The following is a 27,065-nucleotide window of genomic DNA, read 5'->3' on the forward strand; positions in this document are numbered from 1 at the left end:
TTAGCTATTGTAAGAATTTGGTCAGAATACAATTATAAGAACAGGAAATTAGCTTGGTCCTCTAAACTTTACAAAAAGGTTGAGCTATCAGATGTATGTTACAGTTACAGAAAGGTAGCATATTAGGCAGCACAGTGAAACCCAAAGCATACAGTTTTTCTGGCTCAGTACTTGTTCCAGGACAAGAATGCAATCTGCTCGCTAGCTTTACTACATCTGGTGTCACCCTAAATTCTACTTGAAGTCTCATTCGATTAATAACTATGACTGATTTTGCTTATTTTGCAAGAGTTCAATTCCTGGTAATATGGCAAGCAGAGCAATTAAAAGCTGGACTACACTAGAGTGAAGAACAAAATTATAATGCTTACATAGCATTTTTAACTCTTTAAAGCATTGCAAAGCACAGCCTAATTAATTTTTAGAGCATCTATGAAGACAGCAAATAAGATCTTGTTCTTTATGCTCAGATTCAACCAGACTAAATTGCAGGGATCTTGGAAACTTTGCTTGTAGCAAAACCATACTTATGGAGGTAAGATCAAATGTCTTTTCAAATAAAGCAAGGGTATCAGGTCAATTATGTGTTAGGAGATAAAAAGGTGAGTAGGTGGCTAGCAGTATTCTTACATGTTAACATTCCTCTCTCTGTCCATAAATACTTCTGAGAATAAATGTTAAATGGACCCTCACAGAAGAGTATATCCCTTCAACTCTGTAGTTAAAAAAAAAAAAAGTTTCTGTGTTTTTTAAAAGAAAACTTAAGTTCTACACCGGCTTCCACCTACTTTTTGTTTTTCTTTATATACTTAGTGCTCTAGTATGCAACTAATATTCTCTTCTTAATAGATCAACCAATACAGTTGGAAGTATTAGGTCTTTCAAAGGCAAAATGAATGGTAGACCATGGGAAGTCAAGAGTAAGGGGTAAAAGGTAAATCACAATTGTACTTCCAATTAATTTGCTGTTTCCTGTCAGCTGTGACTAAAGAATACAGGCCATCATTTCCAAGCTGGTGGAGCCAGATGGTGTGATGTGATACAGTTAATATTAATGGTTGCATGCTGCCTTCTCTTGACTAATCAAGAGTGCTGCTTCACCCTGGTTTTGGGGAGAAGGCTGCAAAGCCAAGGAGATCTGTCATTCTAAGGAAACATGAAGCAGGAATTTCTCTTTGTTCAGACAGGCTTTGGTTTCTATAGTTGGTACCCAAAGTTTTAGGCAGACTTTTTTCTTCAAATTTTTATTTAAGAGAGTTGTCACAGTACTGGGAATATTTTCAAATATTGAAGAAAGTGGAGCAAAACCCCTCTTCAAAACACATTCAAATTTACATTTTTGATTTGGAGTTGTGGATCATTGCTCCAAGGGCACTTCTCTTCCCCCCCAAGTGTGCTCTAAGACAGTATTTGAAAAGTCAAAGCAGTAACTCACAACAGTTTTTTATTTTACTCCCTATCACAATTTAGCATTTTACAAAGAACATGGAAGAATTTCTCTCACTGAGCTGAAAAACACCACAGTATGTTACATTCTTTGCCTGAGCCTTAAAAGAGAAACACAGGATACTTTTTTACTCTTTCGATCCCATCAGTATATGATTGCTCAAATCAGGAAGCATTTCCAAATGACCCAAATTTGGATACACTTTTGATACTGGAGCACTAACGATTGCCACCACCTTAAAATCAGTTGGGCCACATCCTGAAGTACTTGACATTCATTCAGGTAAAATGTTAATCAACCTAAATAGTGACTTCAAATCAATCACAACTTCAGGATTCCACATATTGTTGCTTTTCATTTTTAATAAGGATGGATTTTGAAAGTCCACAGAAGCTTTCCTCACAGGTAATTAAGGAAACTTTTGATCCTAAATAATCCAGTTTTTAATTTTAATCTATTTCTAGAACACATTTTCATCTTAATTTATAGCACTTCATTGGTGATAGATGGGAATCCCATCTTCCCATAGTAAGCAAAATTATTTTTCTAATATCACTTGCCTCTGTTTTAATTTGAAACATCTAATTTCTGTGGCATATGTTCTGATGCTTGGTATATTCTCTTCTTTAATAAATAGTAATTCAACTATTTGTCTGTGTAACCTCTAACCATAAAAAATATAGAATAATTTTTTTTTTTTTTAAATAAAATTTAGTAACACAAAAACACTCCAAAACCTAGACTGGAAGAAAATATTTTCAGCTGAATTATATTATCAAATTTCATGCAATTTCTATTAATAATATCAACTAAAATCTGGTTTTGTTTTTCATACTGAAGTGGTACATCTGATCTTCTCAGGCACAAATGCTATTTTTAAATAAAAAACGGCTTCTATAAATATTTCAGCTTTAAACACCCATAACTCAGTTTCTCTTTTTTTACATCTAGAACTGCAGTAGGGCCTTGGAGAGGTTAAACAACTACAAAAAAACCGAGCATGCACATAATGACTGCTAGTAGCATTTTCTCATGTTCAAAGCAGACTGTCCATAATTCAGAGGACAAGACAAGGTCACTAACAAACATCAGAGAACTGTGTCTGCTTTTGCAAGTTCCACGCAAAAATAGTGCATCCCTAGGAACACAAAACAGACATAATAGATTGGTTCACATCAGAACATACATAAACACAAGAAACTAATCATCTTTTGATTGCAACAGGCTCTGACTCAATTATTGTGCAACACTAGCAGCCCTCTCCTTTGTATAGGGTTAAAAGAAAGGAAAAAAGTTGTTTTGTAACTTTAAACAATTAGAACTAATGCCAGAGCCAAATTCAGCTCTTTGTAGACAAAAGTAAAAGACTGCATTTGGCCTGTTATGGTCTGCACATCTGGCAGAACTGGATGTGGAAATCTACAACGCACATCATGAATGCGTCACCAATTCAATTATCATCTCCCACCAGAAAACATGCATGCAGCCGGGTGGGAAAGAAGATGTTTTCCACCACCTTATTTCTTCTGAATGTAAGAAGGGATTCCAGGAGGGACTGAGGGCACCACTTACCTGCAGCTGTCTGTGTCACAGAGTATCTGACAAAGCAAAAAGCACTCTGCACTCCCCTCTCTAAGTAAACTATCTTCAGCTCTGAAAGGAAAAAACACCCACCAAGTAAACTGAGCCATGAGTTATAAGGTGGGGAAAAACTACTGGGTAATCTTGAACTCACTGAGTAAAATGTCAGCCTATGAAGGGCCAACACATGGAAGTTACTACAAGTGGTACATAAAGAAGGTGCTCCTGAATCGTTTACTCTCATAATAACAAAACATTGAGGAAGAGAGTGTTGTCATCCTTAAAAGCCAAGTGATGATGACTGTTGAATAATAGAGAAAGATCAATGACCTCTGAATTACTCAAGACCTTTGTTATTACAGATACTTTCTCTTATTCAGTAGCTTACTAAATACATGAAAACCATTCAAGTTCCAAAGGGTAAGCCAGACTATATCTTAAAATACACTGTATTTGAATAAAAGAGATGTACCAGCTGTCCCTCCTTCCCCCCTCCAAAAAAAAAAAAAAAAAAGGAAAAAAGAACATGCAACATGTTATTTTTGTTTCTTCAGTACTTGGCACTATTTAAGGTATCATAATGCATTGCATCTTCTGCATACTTTCTTCTTAGTTTTTCGTTCTTACCTCTACTTAGCTTTCTGGGTTCAGACCACATTTAAAGTACCATAAAGAAAGACAATTTCTTCCTTAAATATTGGTTTCAAGACATATCTTGACTCAGCCAAACTGTCATGTCCACCACCCTTTACTTCCCAGCCACCACATACAGTTAGTAACGATGTTTGTACTGACATCTTCCCGTCTTTCCCCTCCATCTGTGAGGCACTGTGGAAGCTAGTGTATTCCCAGCTGGGGGCGGGAGGAGTAGATTTGTAAGCGCAGGTTAATTTATTATTGAAACTTGCAGAAATGGAAAGAAACACTTGACATCTCCTTGCTAACTTCTAGTCATATCTCTGCCTAGGTATACCCCCAAGATTTTTAGCGTCTTGTAACACATGAATCAAATCGATCTTTCTCCTCTATGCTCTCTGTTCCTCTCCCCAAAGATTCTGATCTTCACATTTGACAGGGAAGGAGAGCATCAGGGAGACGCAGTTACAAGAATGAAACCTGATCTTGGCATGCACGTGGCTTTCTATGACTAAGCCTAAGGTTCACATGAGGACATGTAGTCTTCCTGCTAATCTCAGGTGGAAAAGATTTCGTTTGCAATAAAAGTTTTATGGATTTTTGGAAGTAATGAAAGATCTAGGAGAACACAAGGCTACAAACACTTCTAATCTTCAGGCAGATTTCCTCATGATAGGATGCAGTGTGCATCGCGATTTCTTCGTATTACTTTTCCCATCCATCCATCACTTCATCTCACTCTCTGAGACTGAATTTTGACTTACATTTCATATGTTTTGCTAGTATCACCCAGGCATTTGGATAAACAGTAACAGGGGAAAGCTACATGCAAGTAGGCCTCCCTTCCTCAGATTAGAAAACTAATGCTCAGAAAATTGATTTTTCAGGAAAGTAACATACATCCTAAAAACCTCTGAAGAAGTCTGAGGATGATTTGGGAAAAATAGTGTCCCTACAGACCCTAATAATTCACTGACATCTCAATGAGGGAAACCGCATCATTTACATGCAATACTGGCAATATTTCTACTGGCAAAGTTTCTGAACATTGGAAATATTTTTTTAAAAATTTCTCATTATCACCAGCAGAAAACTGTCCAGACAGATGATGTATTAGGTATCTTCAGAGGTATTTCATTAATATGGGCAAACCCTTGGTTGTAAAGTGGTTAATAACTTCACCAAGCTACATGAGATGAAGAACTACTGACTAGTGTATTAGAAATAAAAGGTGGAAGTGATTACAAATGAAGAATGATGCCGATCATAATAAGAATGAAAAGCAAAAGGTAAACAGACTGTATCAGTGTTTATTTCCACATTAGTCTGTGTGTTGACAAGCACTTTTCTAGACAACAAGATGTCACAGGTGTTCATGGTTTTCCACTAACCAGGCCAAAATGATGGAAGTAAATATCTAAAATAGTTGCTGATTCACCGACCAGGCACCTGGGCAGGACATGCAGAGCATTACCTGCAAAGGAACATGGAGGGTAAAAAAATACATAGATTCTTGTCACTAAGCAAGATTTTGTGACTGTGCAAGCAACAATAAGAGACCTAATTCAAAACTCACTGAAGTCAGAGTGTCACATTGACTTCAGTGAATAATGCAGCTGTCCTAAACAAAGATGAAACTACTAAGTTTTTCCTAAAGATCCTTTCAGAAGGAAGAGTTGCAGTTTCAAAGTTTAACAGGAAGGACTTCGTAAATTATGTCATCTTTAACCTCAAATGTATCTTGCCTCTTCACTCATATTGACCAATTGCAGCCTTTTTCCCTCTATTTTTACGTAAAAATAAGATGAAGATAGTATTTCTGCATCTCACTAAGATAATATTTGTGAAGTTATTTGAGATCTTGTAATGAAAGGACTGAAAATCCATATCAGTACACGTGAACTATGGTGTTACTAAATGGTATCCTGTAATTTGATTTTCATTTAAAAATAATGCTCTTTTACACAACATAAGTACAAGACAACATTACTACAAGACATTCTTTTCAGTTTTTGATAGCAAAGTTTTAACTGTTTGGATTTAAATTTCTCAGGTTGCAGGTTGAATTTACTCTGCAAGTTTCTGGAAAAAAAACCCCAGTCATTTCTAAGAGAAGGGTAAGAAGTGCTTTTTCTTACAATATTCAAAAATCCATATACTAGAAATTCCCAATGAAAATGGGTAATAAATGCTTCAGAGCTAAGACTTGCAATCTGACAAGTAAAATTGCCCAGATTTCAAGGCCTTCTGTCATGTACATGACTTACATCTTGTCAAATTGAAGTTCCATAAAAGAATTGTGGCTGCCATATGCTCAATATGGAAAAAGAACAAGCTATAGGACCAGAAGCATCCCAGACCACAAGAGTCACTGACCTCAGAAGCTAGACTACAACTCCACACCTGGATTTCTAGCACTCTTCTGCTTGGAGAGAGTAGCTTCCACATCTTCTGCAGGTGTAGTCCCTGTTTTCTCTCCAGGGCTGACATAACAGTATGATCACCTACACTTGTTATCAGTTAGTCCTGTTTTTTCAAATGGCAAAATAAAGGCTATGAACAGAAATGTTTCAGCTGTTTTAATAACCTGTGCAGTAATAACATTCTATATATTTAAATCTGGGGGTGGGTGAAAGTGTGTGTTTCAGGAGATGCATAACAAGAGAATTATATCCAAAAGACTATGTGAAAGAAACAAGAATTAAGCCTGGCTAAGTAACCTTGTAATTCTGTTTCCATGGAGTTATGTTTTATAATATTTAAGTTATGTTCAAGTACTACTTTCTGACAGGACCACTGGAATACCTTACTTCTGTGATACTGATTTATCTTCTCTATGTTTGGAACCAAAGGACTAAGTAAAGAGGTCATATTTACAGTAAAATCTCTGCCCCTAGGAAAAAGGCACATGTCTATACTGAACCTAACTAGTATTACTGTAGCTCCAGGCAGGAGTCATAGTCTTTGCTGATGGACAACTGGGAAAGAGCAGTCTGAACACAGTTGTTTTTAAACCATGATGTCATGGCCATTTGGAGATAGCCACCTTATCATTTGGTACTCCAAATCAAGATGTAATCCTTCTTCATAAGCAAGAACTTATTGATGGTCCAATGAAAATGACTAATGAAAATTAATTTTCTATCCATTATAGTGGAATAAAGACTTCTTGCATTTACATCTCTAGTAGAATGCCTTGATGGCCAGATTCATTAAAAGTTGAAAAAATTAGGAATTTTGGGCTTGGGAGACAGAACTCAACTTTTACAATCATGCTGAAAATGTGATTTTTCAGCTGCAGATTGTCAGCTGTTTTTCTGGGACTCTAAATACCTCTATGAGCCTGGGCCTTCAATGACCTAATTATTCAGTCTTATTTTTCAGTAATCTGCTGATTTCCTTGTCCTTTGGTAGGATAAGGAAATGTCCTACTTTTTGACAGTGCCCTCATGAATGTCCTATCCTCAAAAAGCGGGGGGAACCTAACTATGTGGAATGCAGGAAATACTTCCAATCATGAATCTGTGCATATAGATGATGTACAGCAAGAATACAGATAATGCTGTTCCCATTTTATAACTTGTTGCACTTTCATGTTTGTAACATAACAAGGAGTATATATTTTAATTATAAGGTTGAATATCTTGAGATTTAATATTCAGCGCAAGAAATAGCGTTACAAGATTGATATGGCTGTGTTAAGTGTACACTGTGAAATTAACAAGTTTTGTTTCTGAAGCTTTATATCCTTTCAAACATGCAATAGCTTGTGCTATATCATGTCCTAATTTCTTCTCTAAGTATATAACATGTATGTGTATAGTTGACTTATTTTCCCACAATACAACTTTCTGGTGTTCTGGACAGTCATAAACTTCAGCTTTCAAATCATAAAAACACTCCCCTCCCAATCTGCTTTCCTTCACTTTTAGAATGAGTAAGCAAAGCAAACTGATCATTTTCATAATTTTTTTTGGTGACGCATTCCTTTTTCCTCATCCAACACATGAAATAATAGCTTAAAAATCAAATATTTGCATAAGAACTTGCACATGACCAGAAAACCCTTTTCTAACCTAGTTTGACAAAGGTTACTAACTGCTCTGAACAGACGTGTATAATAGGACATTCAAATACATGTACAACATTTCTTGGACTACTATGTGGAAAAAAAATTCTTAGTATTTGGTTCCTTGGACCTCTCCTCTCTAACACACATATCCTAACAGCATGCTGGGCCTGCTTGAAGTCATCTTGATGGCTCCTTTTAGTCCATTTCCCTGGACTAATGCCTTCTGATACATGGCTCAAAAGTACGCGCTGGCCTTTCTGTACTGGGCAGCTCAACAGTTGACTATGTACAGTAAAGTCAGTTCACTTCCACAGAACAAACAGTGATACCTGATCTTATTAGCCTTTTTACTCTCCTGAGAATCTTTATGTAATGTTACATTAGTAGCCTTTACTAAATTAGAAAACCAAAAGGGAAGATAAATCAATATGAATGTACGTTTGCTGATATTGATTTTTCCCCTCATAGTCAGCATGGGAATATTGTGGCTCCTATTAATATAAGGAGTGGGAGAGCTTTAAACAGTTCTGTCTGGATAATTATCCAGTAGTTTTGGAAACTTATTCAAACTTCTTTAGTCTGTAATTTTGAACTAGACATTTCATGAAATAAAATCATTCTCATGAATAATCATGTTAAGATGTTGATGACAATTTCTTGATGCAGATTATCAACGAGATGACTAGGAGAGGCATTCGACCTGTTACTCATGAAAAAGAAGGAAGAGCTGGGCAACGTGAAGGTCAAGGACAGCCTAGGCTGCAGCAACCATATTCTGCAGTTCAACATTCCGAAAGAAGTGAGCAAGGGAAATATTGGAATCACAACTCTGGAATTCAGGAAATATTTCAGCTTGTTTAGGAATGTGCTTTGTGGGAACCCACAGAAGACTGCCCTGCAGGGCAAAGTGGCCCAGGACAGGTGGTTGGTCCTTATGGATCCCCTTTTCAGTGCACAGGAACAGGCCATTCGGACAGGCAGGAATGAAGCTAGCATGGCAGAAAGCTAGCATGGATGAACAGGGAACTCCCATCTGAGCTCAAATGCAAAAAAGGTAGTATGCAGAGGGTGGAAGCAGCAACAGGGTACCTAGGAGGAATACACAGACATGGCCCAAGAACACAGGGATGGAGTCAGGAAAGCCAGAGCTCAGAGGGAGCTGGAAATAGTAAGAGAGATGAAAGGCAAGAAGGGCTTCTGTAAGCACATTGGCAGCAAGGGGAAGGCTGAGAACAATGTGGACCCACTGCTCAGTCTGGCAGGGAAACTAGTGACAAAGGACATGGGTGAGGCTCAGGTACTCAATGTCTGTTTTGCCTTACATTTTTGTTTGGGTTTTTTCTTCCTAGTAAGGTTTGTCTTTAGGCCTTCCAGGTCTCTGAGCCCAGTGGCAGTCTGTGGGAGTGGAGCACTTAAGCCAGTTGGACATACACAGATCCTTGGAATGACATGAGCTGTATCTGAAGGTAGAGAGAGATGTGGCCAATGTTACTGCAAGGTCACTCATTTTTGAAAGGTCCTGACTATCAGGGGAGGTTTTTGATGACTGGAAAGACAAACATCACGTCCATCTCCAAGAAGGAGGACCCAGGGAACTGTAGGGCAGTCAACCTAACTTCAATTCCTGGGAAGATTATAGAGTAAGTCATCCCAGAAGCCATATTCAAGCACATGAAGGACAAAAAGGAACAGCCAGACTGAATTTACTGAATGCAAACCGTGCCAGACCAACCTGACTACATTCTATTGTGAGATGACTGGCTCTGTGGACAAGGGGAGAGTAATGGGTGTCACTTACCTTGACTTTAGCAAGGCCTTTGACAGTCTCTGATAATATTTCGTAGCCAAATTGTAGAGATGTGAACTGGATAAGCAAGAAGAATGAAAATTTCCCTGGACTGGCATGTTCAAATGGTTGTGATCAGCAGTGTAAAGTCCTACTGGTGGTCAACTACTAGTGGCATACGTCCCTCAGGTATTGATATTGGGGCCAATAGTCTGTAACACCTTTATTAACAATCAATCACAACTATCAGAGGGAGTGCACTCTCAGCTAGCTTGTGGATGATACCAAATTGGGGGAGAAGTCAATATGCTGGAAGGCAGAGCTGCTCTCCAGAGGGACTTCTAGCAGGCTGGAGAAATGGACTGACAGGAACCACATGAAGTTCAACAATGGCAAGTGCTAAATCCTGCACCTGGGATGGAATAACCCCAGGCACCAGTAAAGGCTGGAAAGCAGCTTTGCAGAAAAGGACCAGGTGTCCTGGTAGACAATAAGCTGAACATGAGCAAGGAGCATGCTCTGGCTGTGAAGAAGGCCAACCACATCCTGGACCTAATTAGCAAGAATGTTGCCAGCAGGTCACAGGGAAGTCATTCTGTGAGACCATAACTGGAGTGCCCCGTCTAGTTTTGGGCTCCCCAGTACAAGACATTGACATACCAGAGGAAGTCCAGAGCCTCTAAGAAAATTAGGGGGCTGAAGCACATGAGGTATGAGGACAGGCTGAGAGAACAAGTCCTGTTAAGCCTGAAGAAGAGATGACTAAGGTAGACCTTGTTGCTATCTTCAGGTATTCGAGGGGAGGGTATAGAGAAGTTGGTGCCAGCCTCTTGTCATAGGTACATAGCGAAAGGACGAGAGGTGGCAGACAAGTCACAAAGGAGGAAATTCCAATTAGACATAAGGAAAATAATTTTCATTACGAGGGTGGTAAAACACTGGAACAGGTTGCCCAGAAATGCTGTGGAATCTCCATTCCTGTTGCTACTACTTTAGATTTAAATCAGAGATCTGTTCAGAGTCACTTTTATGAAAAAGGCAAATTTGGGATGATTTTTTTTCTATTACTGTAGCAGTTTAAGTACAGTATTCTCATTCACAGAACAAAGATCTTATTCCTCAGTACCGTAGGACACCTGAGAATCAATTAAACTACAAACTTAGCACGGTTATAATTCTCTCTAGCAAGATGGATTTGCCATGTGAAAAGAAAAACCCATAAGCCAAGCCATCTTATTCACTTACACTGAATGAAAATGGAGTCATCATTGATGGAGTTAATGCAGATAACCAAATGCTAGAGGAAATCAGACTTCAGAAAAGCTTTACGTCATTTCATTGCTTGATATTTTTAGCGACAAGTAAAATGAGCCCCTCTCCCCTTTTAGGCCTGGGGTTTTTTGTATACAAACACACAAACATATACTACCTAAAGCTCAGACAAAACAGCTTGGTTTATATAATTTTGCAAACAGCAGTATCTAAGATAGAATGTTAAAAATAGTACCCTACGCCTTTTTCTCCCTCTATATCCTAAACCACATTTCAAACAGCAGTCTCTGTTGACATACAGTTACTTTTAGGATAAAATGTAACTGCTATTTATCAGTTGGAATTAATGGTACTAAGACATTTGAAAATGTTAGACTGTATCATCTCTCTTGGAACTCTACAGGGGGCTTTTACATCTTGTGGCAACTGTTGCCAAGTAGTAGGGAAAACAGAGACGCTTTCTAGCACGCTTACCCTTTCATAAATGCTTCCTTAATCATTACAACATTTCTCTTGATGGTCAACCAACTTCTCCTACAACCCCTAAGTCTATGTCTGTTTCTTCCTCAAGCAGACAGATAAAACACCTGTTGTTCTGAAACCCTCAGAAACCACTCAGAGACAAAGAGACAGAAAATGTACGTGATGCTGTATCTGGTTTCTAATTGCTCGGTGCTGTGTGAGGAGAGACTCTCCATACATTCTGTTCTGTAACAGCAACCACTTCCAACTAGGTCATGTCACAAGCAGTGATTAAAGTGACCTAAAAAATGGCCATGGCAGAAGGGCAGTTTCCAGTAATGATGGCACAGTGTTTACCCATCCTTGTGCTCAGCATTTCATTCCATCAAAACCTCAAAACACTCCTTTTACTCTACTTCCAGTTATAAAATCTACCTGAATTTTTCTGCCCCAAGATCTATACAACTCTGTCCTTGCCATTTAATTTTATTCCTAGCAGGTGTCTCACTCTGGCTGCAAGCCTCCTTCAGTTTTGCTCCCATGCTAATGCTGCTTTCCACTCTACCATGGCAAGCCTTGTTCCACCTCAGCTCTGCCTCCTGTACTCCATCACATTCTTCCTGGTTCTTCTGTCCCCTCATCTCATCAGCTGTAACTCCACATGCATCCTGCTTCCCCAGTCTGTATGCTCATATATTATATCAACAATAACACAATACTATCACTAGTTCTCTTCCAATCCTTATCTCTCCTTTATAATCCAAGCTACCAAGCTGTCTCATGCATTTTCTCTCCCCCCACCTCACCTTTTCTTTTTGATTCAGAGATGAAACCAAATATGCTGGCTCTTGCATCAGAAAGGGGGAAAAAAAAAAACCCATACTGATTAGAATAAGGACTAAAGGAGTTGTTTAAGACGTTAAACTCCTGTTAAACAGAGTGCATCCTCAGCAAGTTTGCAAATGACACAAACTGGGAGGTGTGGCTGATACACCAGAGTCACGCTGCCATCCAGAGCAACCTTGACAGGCTGGAGAAATGGACCAACAGGAACCTCATGAAGTTCAACAAGGGGAAATGCAAAGACCTGCACCTGAGGAGGAACAACCCCATTCACCAATATACACTGGGGACCACCCAGCTTGAAAGCAGCTTGGCAGAAAAGGACCTGGGCATCCTGGTGGACACCAAGTTGAACATGAGCCAGCCATGTGCCTTCACTGCAAAGAAGGCGAATGGTATCCTGGGCTGCATGAGGCAAGTACTTTCAGCAGGTTGAAGGATGTGATCCTTCCCCTCTGCTCAGGACTGGTGAGGCCACACCTGGAGTACTGGGTCCAGTTCTGGACTCCTCAGTACAAGAGAGCCATGGACATACTGGAGGGAGTCCAGCAAAGGGCCACAAAGACGATTAAGGGTCTGAAGCATCTCTCCCATGAGGAAAGGCTGAGAGAGCTGGGCCTATTCAGCCTAGAGAAGAGAATGCTTGGGGGAATCTTATCAACGTACATAAATACCTGAAGGGAGGGTGTGAAGAAGGCAGAGCCAGGCTCTTTTCAGTGGTGTCCAGTGACAGGACAAGAGGCAACAGGCGCAAACTGAAACACAGGAGGTTCCTACTGAACATCAGGAAACACTCTTTTTTTTTTTTTTTTTTTTTTTTTTTTTTTTTTTTTTTTTTTACTGTGAGGGTGACCAAGCACAGGCACAGGCTGCCCAAGGAGGTTGCGGTATCTCCCTCATTGGAGTATTGGAGGTCCTGAGCAACCTGCTCTAGGTAGCCCTGCTTGAGGGGGGTGGACAACACGACCTCCAGAGGTCCCTTCCAACCTCAACCACTCTGATTCTGAGAGCACCATGAAATACATTGTATTATCTGATCTGTTAATAACTGAACTCTGTCAGAAGCCATATGTAAAACTGTTTCAGAAAGATCTTTCCTGAAAGTTGAGTAGTAAGTCAAGAGTAAATAACAGAAGCACCTAACAAAAATGTCCTGAACCTGTTTTAGTTTTACATGGTCTTGTTAGGTTTACTAGTGCTTAAATGACACAGCAATTTCACTGTAAATCACAAAGTAAGTTCAGCTGAAGATTATAACATTAATTTAGGATGATAATAAAATTAACAGATTTGGGCAAACCAGCAGGAAAAATAAGAGGGAGAAAGAAACCTCGGACTGTGGCTGCTTATAGAAGTTTTTCTTTGAAAAATCTGTGCAGCTCATGTTTCTGTGAAGCAAGGTAATATGCCTGTAAATTTAATCTGACAGAAGACACAGCACAGCATCACCAGAAAATGACAAAATCAGATTGTAGGAGAGGGACTGCCAAACGCCTTCACAGCTCTCAGAATTCACCAGGGGAAACAAATTCACACAAGTGTAATAAACCCAGACTCAGATACCCACTGGAGGTTTGTGGTGCTAATACCTTTAGTTTCCACTTCAAAATCTCATTCAAAGTTCTTAAATCTTCTATTGGTTGCCTGCTGGAAGGTGCCTTTGCCCAAATCCATCCCTCCTAAAAAACAGGGATGGATTGCATTCATTGTTTCCAAGGGCAACACTTCAAATATTATCAAGTTTTATCTTCTGGTAGAGTTACACAAATCTGAGCTCCTTTTTCTACCCAGGCCTTTCTTCGCATACCCACAAACCCTAGAGCAACACAAATAATAGTCAAAATGAAGAAATAAAATCAACATGAAGCATTCTTAAGTTTCAGGAAGAAGCAAGTAATTGCATTTAAAGCATAGAGGCAATTGCAGATCCTTATTGTAACATGCTGCATAATGAAAGAAAGAAGTCAATTTTCAGTTTGAAAGGAAGTTTACTTTAAAACAAATATCTCATTGATACTTGCTAGCCAAATAAAGTCAGTAACAAATAAAAGTGATCACCCAAAGGGTTATACCAAAATGTAAAGATCATGCTATTATAAGTTATGTGATCTCACATTAAAAGACATGAACAATAGCTTTTAAGCCTAATTTTAACTACAGAAGATACATTTGTGAGAACCTTCACAAGCTCTTACCACCTGCAGGAGCAGGTATGAAATAGCCATTAACATCACAAGAATTTCCCCATGGCAATTTTAATGAGCAGCTGTCAAAAATACAAAAAGATTGGGGGAATATTTGAGGCAGAAACCCTGCTTTACTTGCTTAGTTATTTTAACTTTAAGGATCCTTCCTTATATCATCATTTATCTGTTGTAGCTCTCTAGAATTCAGTATTATTACAACACCAACTTCATTCACTTATGCCATGTCTAAAGCTATGAAAACCTTTATCAGTCTTTAATAAACACCAGCATTCTTCATTTAAAAAAAACACAACCAAACAAAAAAAAACCCTCAACAAAACCCAAGAAGATTCTTCTGTCAGTTGAGAAGGTAATAAGGCAAATTCTCTTCATAAAGTAACACTGTAACAGCTATAGGTATAACAGTTATTCAGAGCTTCTCCTTCTTTCATCAATTAACTCACCTCCCCCCCGATTTGAACGTACAGAACTCATTTTCATAAAAAGATACTCTAGCACCACAGGCACAACTCCCTATGCACCCCACCCCAGCCCACTGACCAGACTCGGCCCAAGTACTCCTCCAGCCCTACTACTAGCTTCTTCGTAGCAGCAACAGTAGCACATTTTTGTGATGACTCCCGTTTCCTTAATATGGCAAGAGCTCCTATGCCAGGTGAGGTGTAAAAATGAAGTTCTGACTTAATGCAATTATCTAATGGAACTTTTCATATTAGGAATTAATTAAATGAAGCCATCTTCTCTGTAACTAGTTGGAAAATAGCTCTTTTAGAGCTACAGGTGTTTGAGTCTGCCAAATTAAATGGTGATTACCAGAAAGATGTGGTTGGAAAGTTATTATCTTAGGTAAGATATAATTGCTATTATATCTTATTAACCTATGGGAAATAGCAGGAATGCCCTATCCTCATCAGTATTTTCATGGTTCGTCTAGCCAATCAACTGTGTAAAGAAGGAAGCTGATGGATCAAAACAGTTCATGGCAGTTTATCAGGATAGCAATGAGGTAACGGCTATCAACAATATTTTATTGATTATAAGCACATACGGTTGTGGTACCAAAATTACTGAAGAACTCAAATACTGGCCCAAAACGGTTGCCTTCTCATAATAAACTCCAGTGTCATTTTTTAAAAATTGTAATTAAAGTGGTACAGGGGTGAAAGTAAAGGAACTTGTAAAGTTAAACCTCATGAGAAATATTACTGAATGTCCTGGTTTCAGCTGGGACAGAGTTAACTCTCTTCTTAGTAGCTGGTACAGTGCTGTGTTTTGGATTTAGTGTGAGAATGATGTTGATAACACCCTGATGTTTTAGTTGTTGCTAAGTAGCACTTATCTTAAGCCAAGGACTTTTCAGTTTCCCATGCTCTGCCAGCAAGCAGGTGTGCAAGAAGCTGGGAGGGAGCATGGCCAGGGCAGCTGACCTGAACTAGCCAAAGGGGTATTCCATACCATGGAACGTCATGCCCAGTATATAAACAGGGGGGAGCTGGCTGGGAGGTGTGAATTGTGGCTCTGGCATTGGTCAGTGGGTGGTGAGCAATTGCATTGTGCATCACTGGTTGTTTTTTTTTCCTTTTTTTTCCCTCTTCTTTTTTTCTGTTATATACTTTTTCATTACTATTATTATATTTCATTATTATTGTTAGTATTATATTTTACTTTAGTTATTAAACAGTTCTTATCTCAACCCATGAGTTCTACTTTCTTTCCTGATCCTCCTCCCCATCCCACTGGGAGCAGGGGGGGAGTGAGGGAGCGGCTGCGTGGTGCTTGGCTACTGACTGGGGTTAAACCATGACACTGAAGGAAGTCAGTGATTTCTGCTACATTAAATAAACAAAGAAAGTGAAAAAAGCCAACAAGTTTTGACAGTATTTTTTCTTTGTTATAGCAGGAAAATCAACAATGTATGTTTAGGACATTATCAGCATTAGTGAGAGATTGGAGGATTTAATCTAGAATTTTATTAAGAGATCTGACAGAATTGTACTCACAATTGTATAGTTATAGAAGTCAGACAAAGTTTCTGGATAAAGGTAACACCTTTTATTGTATCAACTAGTATAACTGGGAAAAAATATTCCACGCACAAAAATCTTTTTTAGGTTTATCATTTTCTCATTTCTGCTCTACTGAAAGATAAGACACTGAAATCATATAGTCACTCAAAACATTGAAAATCTAACACTGATAAAAATCAGAATTTTTACTCATTAAATGTACACAAGAAAGATTCCCCCCCCCGTATAACACTATAATTCAATGCAATTATATTGGTACAGCCTCTCCCTTCCTCCTTCTGAAATAGTCCTTTCCTGGTATTAGATTTTTTTTTTCAGCTCAGATTATGCCCTCTGAAAAGTGATTAAAGCTAAATCAAAAAAACTTTCTTCACTCCAGAACAAGAATATCTACACAGGAAGTTAGAAAGAAAAAAATGTAGCTCAATTAATGACAGTAGGGAACTTTCCTTTAGTTCTCCTCCAGCTAGGCCACTGGCAGAAGCTGGGCCTATAAAAAAGGTAAAGCTTATTTATCTTGCAAATAACTGTACAGCAAAAGAAAAAGTGTGGAGTTACTTCCTACCAGAATCACTTAGCAGAATGTTAAGTCAAAGAAAGAAACAGTGTTTTGGTAAAAAAACAGGTTCTTACATGCAGAAAAAAACCCAACCTTCAACTGAAAATCATAGTAAATTATAGTTAATTATTTCATACACAGTATGTATAATATCAGAATTTCAAAACCAACAATGCCAAAGACTACTATCCCATTCTTTGTGGACTAATATTTGCAGAAAATCTCAAAACAGTCTCATAAACTTCACCATGGAGCAACATTACAGACACACATGTGCGTGCTAATATCTTAATGCACTGGGTTTTATTTGGGGGCAAGGGGAGAGTTGTTTTGAATTGGAATGAAAGTAACCAGATTTAGTTTTAGCGCAGAGAGATATTTTTTTAATAACTGCACCAGATGAAACTATATAGTCTGACCCTATACTCGTTAAGGAACCTTTAGCAAGTAATAAATCACTAACAAAAAGACTAAAATTGCTTTAACCATTAGGACTGGAGTTAAGAAGTGGTCCAACAGTACAACCAACAATTTCAACTTTTGAGCATGAGGAAAGCACTCTAATGCTAGCTACTGAGAGCCTGTAATAAATATGGGCTGAAAAGACCATCCATTTCAACTGTGTCTGGGAAGGGATGCAGCTAGCCTCCAGCACAAACCACAGGGGCACTGGTTCCCAAGTGGTGAGAGGTATCATACTGCAGAGTTGCGGGCACATTCCCATAAATATGTGGAGCATGGGTAACTAAGCCTTGTGGGGTCATCCTGGGTCCACAAGAGCAATCCGCTGTTCCCCAGGAAGCCGGCATGCTGGAAAGCACCACGCAAAGATATTCAAGTGGCCCTGGATGGAGTAAGAGGAGCTTATTAATACTGCCTCCCTTTCTGCTAGCAGGGGCAGCAGTGGTGCCACCAGTCAGAGTGAGAAGAAAATTATGGTAGCCTTGGGGAAGGAATAAAAAGGAAAAGGCAACTACTGCATAACAACAATTCCAAAGGGGCTGGAGATGAGGAAGTGAAGCAAATGATGTGCTCAACACTACATTTTCTCAAGTGATTCCTGCTGTTTATTAAAATATTGCTGTTCAGAGAAAGAACTGAATGTGAACAGGTAGGAAAGCAGTCAGTTGAGGCTGCGATCTCAGCAGCAGTATGAACACTTGTTTTTCAATCAGTTCATTTCCCCAGTCTGACTGGTTCACACTGTGGCCACATATGCGCCTGTGCCAGTACAGTACCAAGGTGCCAGAATGGCAGAACTGAATGGCTGGGACCTGGGACAGGGGTTGCGTATGCCCAGCAGTGCCACCAAATATGTTCACATCAAATCATATCCTCGGTGTCTATAATTTGCTGTAGGAGGCATGGCTTAGTCTTTACAAGTGCCATAGATTCTTGAATGTGAAGCAAAGGCTTAATATCTGTTTGAACAATCCTTGTGAAAAGGTTTGGCCTAACCATCTCAATGTTTATTATTAATGGAGACCTTAAGAACGTCGTGCTGTGTGGATTTTGCCTTAAATTGGTCTGGATATTACCTACACAAAATGCCTTTCATATCATGTCAAAAGCATAGGTGTGGGTTTTTTTAACAGAATAGTATCCAGGTGGGTGGAAGACAAAAATGTGACATTCTAATTATATACTTCATGAAATTATGACATTTTGAAAGCTAGAAAATTACTTTGTTTCATAAACAAATTACAGCAAAATCATTCTAACTCAATTTGATAGTTATTATGGACTACTGGATTACTGACTGTAAGCAAATAACTGCAGTTTAAAGAATCAACCTTTTTCAGCTGTGACATTTTTGCTAAAATGTCCTTAACTTTTTAGATGCAGTGAGAATTCACAGTGTTTCTCTTCTTAACAAGATCTTGTTTCATTGGAAAATTTTTAGTCTACTATCAAGTGATCCCATAAAGCAGGGCAGAACTAATGGCTTTATTAAGTACCTTTACTTCAGGCTAAATGGAAGGAGCAATTACATCCCACTTATACAGCAAAACAGCTGGAACCAGCAGAAGCTACCTCACAGTGCAACAGAAAATATAAAAAGGCCTGATCAGAAGCTTGACAGGTTCGCTGATTCAAAACACAGGGCTAGGGAACCGTCTGTCCAGCTATGTTAGAAAGGGACGCAGTAGTCCAGGAGGGAGGTAGTTCTAAAGAAGCATCCACAAACAGGGCACTGAAAACAGACAGGCAAAATTTTTGACAGGCCTACTTCAAGATATTTAACCTCACAGTTAGGTTTTCTTCCATGGAGCTCAAGGAAACAGGACCCTCTACAATCTTCCTATGTCAAGAGAAGGGCACAGGAGACACACTTGAGCCGGTCAGTCTGTCTCTCTAACATAACAAACATGCAAGGCTTCAAGTATTGGTTACTACTTGGCCTGACAAAAGGGGCAACAGCAGAAACAAGGTAAGTTGTAAAAGCTAAAAGACACCTTATTTCTGCTTCAAACATTTTTTTCAGCTGGAACAGGGCTGCAATACGTCTTCTAAATTCTGTAAAATGCTTTCTCCTACCCGATAACAGTTACAAGTACCTATTTTCAGTTCAAATTAATAGCCTTTGAAATACAGTTTCTATAATACATTCTTCCTTACAGGACTTTGCAATAACCCCTCCACACTACCATCAAAAAAAAAAAAAAAAAAAAAAGTCAGGGCACCTTTTTTGTAAGTATTACTGTTGGAGGGAGCAAAGGCATCTGGAAAGGGAAACTCCAGGAGTGGGACTCTGAGAGTTTGACACTTCTATGCCTTGGTGACAAGTTGGGACTTTTTGTAAGCAGGAGAATTGCCAAAGAATTGGAGATGAGATGGTAATGAGAAACTCCAGCACACGAGGAGGAATGTGGTTAGGTGTGCCTGGAAACCGGGAATTGAGGACTATCTAATCAGCAAAAAGAAATGACTGTGCATCTGTTCACTATTTGAGCAACATGACTTATCTTTCCTACTTACTACTTTTTCTTTTTTTGCCATTCTGCTCTGGTCATTTCCAGAGCAAGGACAGCAGTTTCCCTTGTCCACCATGAGCCCATGTATCCTCCTTGCTGTTACAGGATATGTAAGTCAGCCAGAGCTTTGCAATGGAACTGCTTAGAGCAATTTTCCTACCACGAGTACACCAAAAACACTTAAGAACTTCTGAACTCTAAAGCTGTGTTTCATTACAGCCCCAACTGAAATAAGGTGGCTTTAGAAAAAGAGGAACTAAGAGTGAGACAGATTATAATAAAACGGTATGTATAGAGATATCCTCTCCCACTATATGCTTGCAGAGGAAGCTGTAAGTCCTTATTCTTAGTAACGCAATTTTTAGTGGCCTTCTGGGCTACAACAAAACCTACATATTCTCTTCTGAGTCCCAAGGAACAGTCTCTCTTTCTGTCCTTTCTGAGAGCATGCCCATTCCTAACTCCACTTAACAGACCCACTGTCCCTACATTTAATACTATGAATTCCCAGCTTGCTGTCTCTCAGTTCTCTCCTATCCCCACTTCACACTATGGAAGCTTTTTCATCTGGGCTTGCCCATTTGCTCTCGGAGCAGATGCTACTGCTCACTCTATCCCACAGGCTCCATCTGGCCTAGACTGAAAAGGAGGGAAGAAAACAAAATGGCAGTCTTCATCCCCGATGTTCAGCTACCGCCCTTTTAAAAATGTTGTGTCAGGGATATTGTAAACAAACAAGATAGCACCCATTACCTTTGCCTTTAGTTCTTCCAGGGTATCCCATTCTCTGGAAGGAAATATATCGCCCTACTGCTTCCATATACAGAAGATGGTAACTCCTTCCAAAATTGCTACGTTGGTCTGAGGTGATGAAGTAAAAAAAAATTTGCTCTCCCAGGGGGATCAGCAAACCGTCTCGCTGGACAGTTAACCAAATCTTTCAAATGTAAGTACATACTGAGTTTATCTGCAAGCCACATAAAGCACATGTATTTGCTGTAAACTGTTGATATCAATAGATTAATAATAAATATGTGTGTCTGACAGGAAAATATGGTAACTAAATTCATGGTCTTGTCCATCTGTTCCTCTGCTGTTTGTATATCTCCATATCATAGCATGCTCATTTATGTTTCAGCTGCTTGTCACATGTATGTGTATATATATATATACACGAGGGTTGTATGATGGCTTAGTTTGCACTCGTGTTCTTTTTCCCTTAAGTTCTATGCAGAAGTCTGTGAGTGTATGCTAGCAAATACACACTGTGTATATTCATTGATCTGAACCAACTTCTCTTCCTGTTCGAGTGCTGTGTGTGCATTGCCTCGGTGCACATGTGTGAGCACACAGGAAGCACATACACCCTTACAGATACACGTGCTTACAGATACACATGCTAATTTTGCACAGTCTGACATGTACAATCTCTCCTCAGGTACACCGGTGCGCCCAAATGCTCCCATGCATACGTGAGGCCGAGCCTACGTGGCTTCAGCTTCACCTTGGCGTGTGGCTCCCTGCTCTCCTGAAGCTTTGTACCTTGTGGTGCACACCACACCTTCTCCCGCTTAGGCTAACGGGCACACAGTGGGCGTGCAGGACTACCTGCTCGGCACAGCGAGCGCCCGCGCCCTGGCAGCACTTCCCGCCGAGTTTTGCCGGTTCTCTCAGGCCTGCAGCCGCGGGAACCATGTTGTTCCTCGGGCGCGCAGCTGCCACTCTGGAAAGGAAGCCAGACAGTGGCCTCCCCAGTGGCAGGGAGAGGCCTGAAAACGAAGGGTGCCAGCACCGCGGGAAAGCCGGCCAGCACAGGCGGGTCGCTGCCGGAGGAGGCGCTGCGAAGCCGGCTGGCCCTCCTCGTCTCCCCGCGGCCGGGGCGGGCCGCCGCCAGGCCGCCCCTCAGCTTGCCCCGTCGCCAACGGCAACAATCCCGAGCCGGCGGCGCTCGGCGCTCGATTGCGGGCGGCTGGGCTCCCACCCTCCCGCCCGCCCTCGCTCCGACTGGGCGGGCGGGAGGGTGGGAGCCGCCACCCTTCCTCTCGGCGTTGGATTGGTTGCGCCTACTAGGAACCCTGTGTTGTTGTCGGAGGCAAAATGGCGGCGGCGGTGGCCGGGGCCGCCCTGCTGGGCAAGGGGCTGGACATCAGCCTGGCGGCGCTGCAGCAGCACGACCCCTACATCAGCAGCATCGTGGACGTGGCCAGCCAGGTGGCGCTCTACACCTTCGGGCACCGCGCCAACGAGTGGGTACGTGAGGCCGCCCCGCCCCCTCCGCCGGGAGAGGCGGGGCGGGGCGAGAAGCGGCCCCGCCCACGCCCGGGCGCCGGGGCAGGGGGCGGGCGGCGGGGAGGCCCCGCCCCTCCCCCGCGTGCGGGGCGGGGGGAAGTGGGGGGGGGGGAAGGGGTGGGTGACGCCATGGCTGAGGTGTGAGGGTGGTTGGGAGGGTTGTGCTGAGGGGCTCCCGCGGGCCTTGGCTCGGCCGCGGGTCCTGGGGTGCTGCTCCCTGCGCTCAGCAGGCTGGGTGAGGGGTTGTGCCTGGCTCAGCCTCTCTGGGGATGGTTAGAAGCCCTGTGGTGCCCAGGAGGTGGGTTTTGAAAGGCTTACAGGGCTGAAAAAGTTTTGTGCTGCAGGGCGGGGCTGTAGGAGACTGGGGCTTAAACCGGGGGGTGGGCCTCAGGAGCTCCTCTGCCATTCAGACATCTATACCAGAACCAAAATGTCTACAAAAGAGTGTTGGAGTTACAAATACTAAAAAGACTATTTAAGATTAAAAAAAATAATTAACTTGGGGGATCTTTTGGTAATTTAACATTCTGGCTAGTTGCAGGTGGTTCTTCCTTTGCTACGGTGGTGGGGCATAGGGCCTGTGTTTGAAGAACCTGTGCAGTCTGGCTTTTGTGTGGTTCCCCCTTACCCGTCCTGAGCATCACCCCTGAGGGCAGGTGCCGTTTGGAAAATCCTTTCCCTGAATCTGGTGTGTGCATCGCCCTTGGGTGTAGCAGAGAGTTAATCCAGCGCAGTGTTTAGTCTCATGATGTTGAGCCTTTAGCCTTTTCATATCTTGTCATAAAACTTGGGTCAGCTGCACGGTGACCTATGCTAGCTGTAGTCTTTCGCCACCAGCCGATGAAGTTGGGTTTAGTTATTTTTTATGGCTTAGGTGAGAGAGGTGTAACTGATGGTATTAGTAAAACAAAGATAAAGGGGAGCTCACTGATGGCTAGCAAAAAGCTGCGCTGATTTCAACTTTCTTAACTTTCCTTTTCTTCAGGAGAAGACTGACGTGGAGGGAACACTATTTGTTTACACAAGGTGAGGACGTAATGTTTTGATGTCTGCAGGTGAAACCTGTGGATGCAGAAAAGCTAGCTGGGATGGAGCGTGGCTGAATGAAGTAAAATGCTCCTCCTTGTTCAAGGGTTAAAAGAAACTGAAATGGGCAGAGGCAAACACAGGGAAGAAAACACTGGGAAGGAGACATCACCTTGTATTTGGATAAGACTTCCAAATATGATTTAAATCTCAATATGGGTAAACCATAGAAATCTGTTATGTTGTTTTAAATAGGATGTAGCATTTGCAGTTTAAAAGACGTCTGAACAAAAAACAAATAGTGAAACAAATAATGATATTCATTAAAGTAAGGGAATGGTAGAACTTACAAAGTATTTTGTTCCCTACTTAGGGAACTTTCATACTACCTGTGTCTGATTATTCATTTTTCATGCATATTTCATCCAACATTTTGGATGGTTTTAATGCTTTCTTTTAGCAGCAGCTCTGGTTGTGGCTTTTCAAAGCATTGGTTACATCATTTATTCTAGCATGTACCTTAGATCTGTTGTGAAGCCTGCCCTACGTTTGGGTTTCCAAGTTAGTGCCCCAGCGTTTCCCTGTGACTATTGTTAAAATCAGAAAATAATACAGTAAGCAGATCTTGCAGTAGATGCTGGGATGAAACACCAAAGCAGAAGCTTTCTTCTTCAACTTTTATGTTGATGAGGATCTGGTAGGAGAACTGAGAAAGCAAGAGATTGTTTTGAGAAGGCGAGAGATGTATGTGTGAAGTTACAGGGAGGCCGAAGAGACTGTGAGCTTTGTGTGAAGTAGGAATGCTGGTTTTAATCTTTTGAGCTCTTTTGTACCAGCAGTGGAAATAGTCATCAGTAATTTTTCTAAGCTGCTTTCAGGTAAGTGGAGATAAGATGCTGTTACAGTTACCAGCACAAGAGGAAAGAACTGGCTCTTAGTTGTGCTAGCAGTAGGTGGAGGTGGCTAGTTGTGTACTGCAAAACAGAAGTAGTATTTCTCTGGTATGTTGGTTTTAAAACTCCAGAACTGACAACATGTAACCTGGCACTCCTAGCATCTGTGATCCTTCACTGTTCTTTTTGTTGGCTGAGGAAGTTTCCATTTACAGCAGAGATTGCTACCCTGGCTGCCCTATAAGCAACAGTATGGAACAGGTTGTGAGCTGTAAGTAACATCATACATTGCCCTCCCCATCAGTTTTAACTTTAATTTCCTGTGACTTTGAACAAAGTCATAAAGTCTTGTGGAAAAAACATTGCCAACAGACTGTAGATTGGAGACCGCTGGTGTTGCCTTTGTTGCTTCTCATTACTGTTGTGACAATGTAAAGTAGTGTGACTATTTTACTTGGGCTGACTTATTTATCACCTCTCTCATCTTTGCAAATTCTGAGGAACGGTCAAAACTCAGAATTCCAACTGGGTTAACACCAGTGGAAGCAGACTGGTTTTTTGTTTGTTTGTTTGTTTCAAGTGAAGTACTGACTGTTGCAAACAAGGATTCTTGTTAAGGGTTCCACTTTTGTTTAATTTTCTGTTGACCCCAATCCTGTAATGCAGGTTCCTGTGCTTTGGATTTCATAGAGAAATCCACCCACCAGCAATTACCAGAGATGGCACTTTTCCCAAATGTTTAGCCATCATCTTTTCCTTTATTGTCATACTTGGTTTGAAAGTAATATCTCCTGCCAGGATTGTGGTAGGTTTAACAGCTTACGTTAATGAAAGTTATCTAATTGACTTGAAGTGTAACCCCCATGAATGAGCATAATGATTTAGAATCATAGAATCTTAGAATGGTTTGGGTTGGAAAGGACCTTTAAAGATCATCTAGTCTAACCCCCCTGCTGCGGGCAGGGACATCTTTCACTACATAAGGTTGCTCAAAGCCCCATCCAGCCTGACCTTGAACACTTCCAATGACGGGGATTAAACAGCTGCTCCAGGCAACCTGTTGCAATGTTTCACCACCCTCACTTTTGTTCTTCTGCTTTAGATGGTATGGAAAATCCTGTCTGGGATGACTGTTGCTATCTGCAATTGTTAACCCGAGTGTTAAAAAAATATACTTGCTCTGGCCCATGACTGAATTGTTCTAATTGCTGTTTTCTACTCCAGCGAGAAATTATAGGGTAGATGGTGGTGGCTGGATAACGTGATGCTGATGGTCTGGGACAAAATGGCATTTTGTAACATCTTGCCTGTTCAGAAGTTGTAGGCCTTGTAACTTGAACTGAAGACTGGACATGTAGATATGATTATGCTGTGACTAAATCATTGGACCTCAAATGATAGTATCACGGATGTGGCATACTCTCTGTAGCTACTGTGACACCAATGGTGCTTCTGTTATTTCTCATGCATAATGTAGCGGTTTGACATAATTAAAAGGATTGCACGAAACACTGCAAGAGTCAATTGTTATTTCCTTGGCAACAAAATTAGATTTTTGTAGTATCTCTTAGAAATAAAAAAACACTTTTGGAGAACTATACAACAAAGAAATTCTAGTAATTTCTATTTTTCCTTGACTTGATGTGATTTCTAATTGATAATTTTCAGATCGGCTTCTCCAAGGCATGGTTTCACAATTATGAACAGACTGAGCATGGAAAATCGAACAGAACCTATTACTAAAGACCTTGATTTCCAGCTGCAGGACCCTTTTCTACTGTACAGAAATGCCAGATGTAAGTATGTGATATCTTGGGTTAAATACTGAAGAAATCAGCTCCTTTTCAGAGTCTGTTCTTGGTTAAGGCAGTCCAAATGATTAGACTGCAGCTTTCAAGGGCTGAAACTAGCTGGTTAACAGTTACAATTGAAGGAATACATTTTGCTTTTTGATGTGCTGAAAGAGAAGAGTTGCTCAGTGCTTCCTAAAATGCCACTCTTCTAAGGGAAACATTAGAATGTGCTTAACTAATCTCTTCATTTAACTGACAAATAGTAGACTTTTGTGGTCACGTGTATGTGATGGGCGTAGAGACTCACAGAGATATTGTGTGTGTTCTGAATATACCTCAGTGAGTGTTGGGAAGTCTCGCCATAAAGCAGATCTACTGAGGGTTGGAGTAATATTTGTAGTCTTGGTTTTCTGCATAAAATAGACAAATGCAGCCAATTCAAACCCTGTCTTCTGCTCCAGCTCCAAAATCCTGTCCTTATAGCAAGTTGGAAGGCAGGTTACTTCTCAACTGTTAGGGGTAACTCTTGAAAGCATAGTGTTGAGCCTAATTTAAACCCTGATGAAAGACAAAGTTATTACTTTGGGCTCTGTGTTTATCTTGCATGATTATCTTTATACAAGAATTAGCAAGTGTCAGGCAAACTCAGAAATAAGTGGAAGACATGAGAAAGCTGTACTTTTACATGCAGATGTACATATAGACTGTTACAGTGTGCAATTATATGACAATGAGCAGTTATAAATACACAGTTTATATCTGTACTTGGAAGCAGAGCTGTAGTATGATCTATACTTTGTGCTTGATGCATAAAAGCAGATTGCAAGAATGTTTTATGTAAACTGTGATGCAGAAGTGTTCCCTCTGGATGAAGTAAAAGCAGAGGAAATTCGTGGCATACAAAGCAGCCCAGTTTCATAATCTGCTAGACCTTTTTACTGCATAAACTAATTTGGAGTTGGAAAGTATATCAAGAGGGAATCCTGTTGTTCACACACACTATGTGGTAGAAACAATAGAGAAATAACATTTTAAATAACCTAAATGAAACTTCTATTTTTGAGAGTATTTGATAGGCTGACAAAGAATTGAAATTCCCAGAGAAACTGAAAAGAAATGCAGACATCTCCAGGCTAACCTAGACTAGACCAGACATTAGGATTTTAAGTACCACGAGACCTATTTATCCCATCTGAT

At 40.6% G+C, this 27,065-nt stretch overlaps 2 protein-coding genes across 3 annotated transcripts in view; one reads left to right on the plus strand and one right to left on the minus strand.

The window, feature by feature from the left end:
• Positions 1–27,065, minus strand: part of CACNA1C (calcium voltage-gated channel subunit alpha1 C) — a 487,530-nt gene that overhangs the window by 452,155 nt on the left and 8,310 nt on the right. The window lies entirely within an intron of this gene.
• The window catches only part of DCP1B (decapping mRNA 1B), a 47,404-nt gene continuing 42,303 nt past the window's right edge, over positions 21,965–27,065 (plus strand). Inside the window, exons 1-3 of one of the 2 annotated variants that reach the window (XM_050892866.1) lie at positions 21,965–22,117; positions 23,142–23,182; positions 25,744–25,871. In XM_050892866.1, coding sequence (XP_050748823.1) covers positions 21,965–22,117; positions 23,142–23,182; positions 25,744–25,871 — 322 coding nt within the window. Of the gene's footprint in view, positions 22,118–22,366; positions 22,455–23,141; positions 23,183–25,743; positions 25,872–27,065 lie in introns of those variants that run through there. The other variant, XM_050892874.1, reaches the window with a different exon arrangement.

This window comes from Gymnogyps californianus, chromosome 1 (assembly GCF_018139145.2).
Source record: "Gymnogyps californianus isolate 813 chromosome 1, ASM1813914v2, whole genome shotgun sequence".
NCBI lineage: Eukaryota > Metazoa > Chordata > Aves > Accipitriformes > Cathartidae > Gymnogyps > Gymnogyps californianus.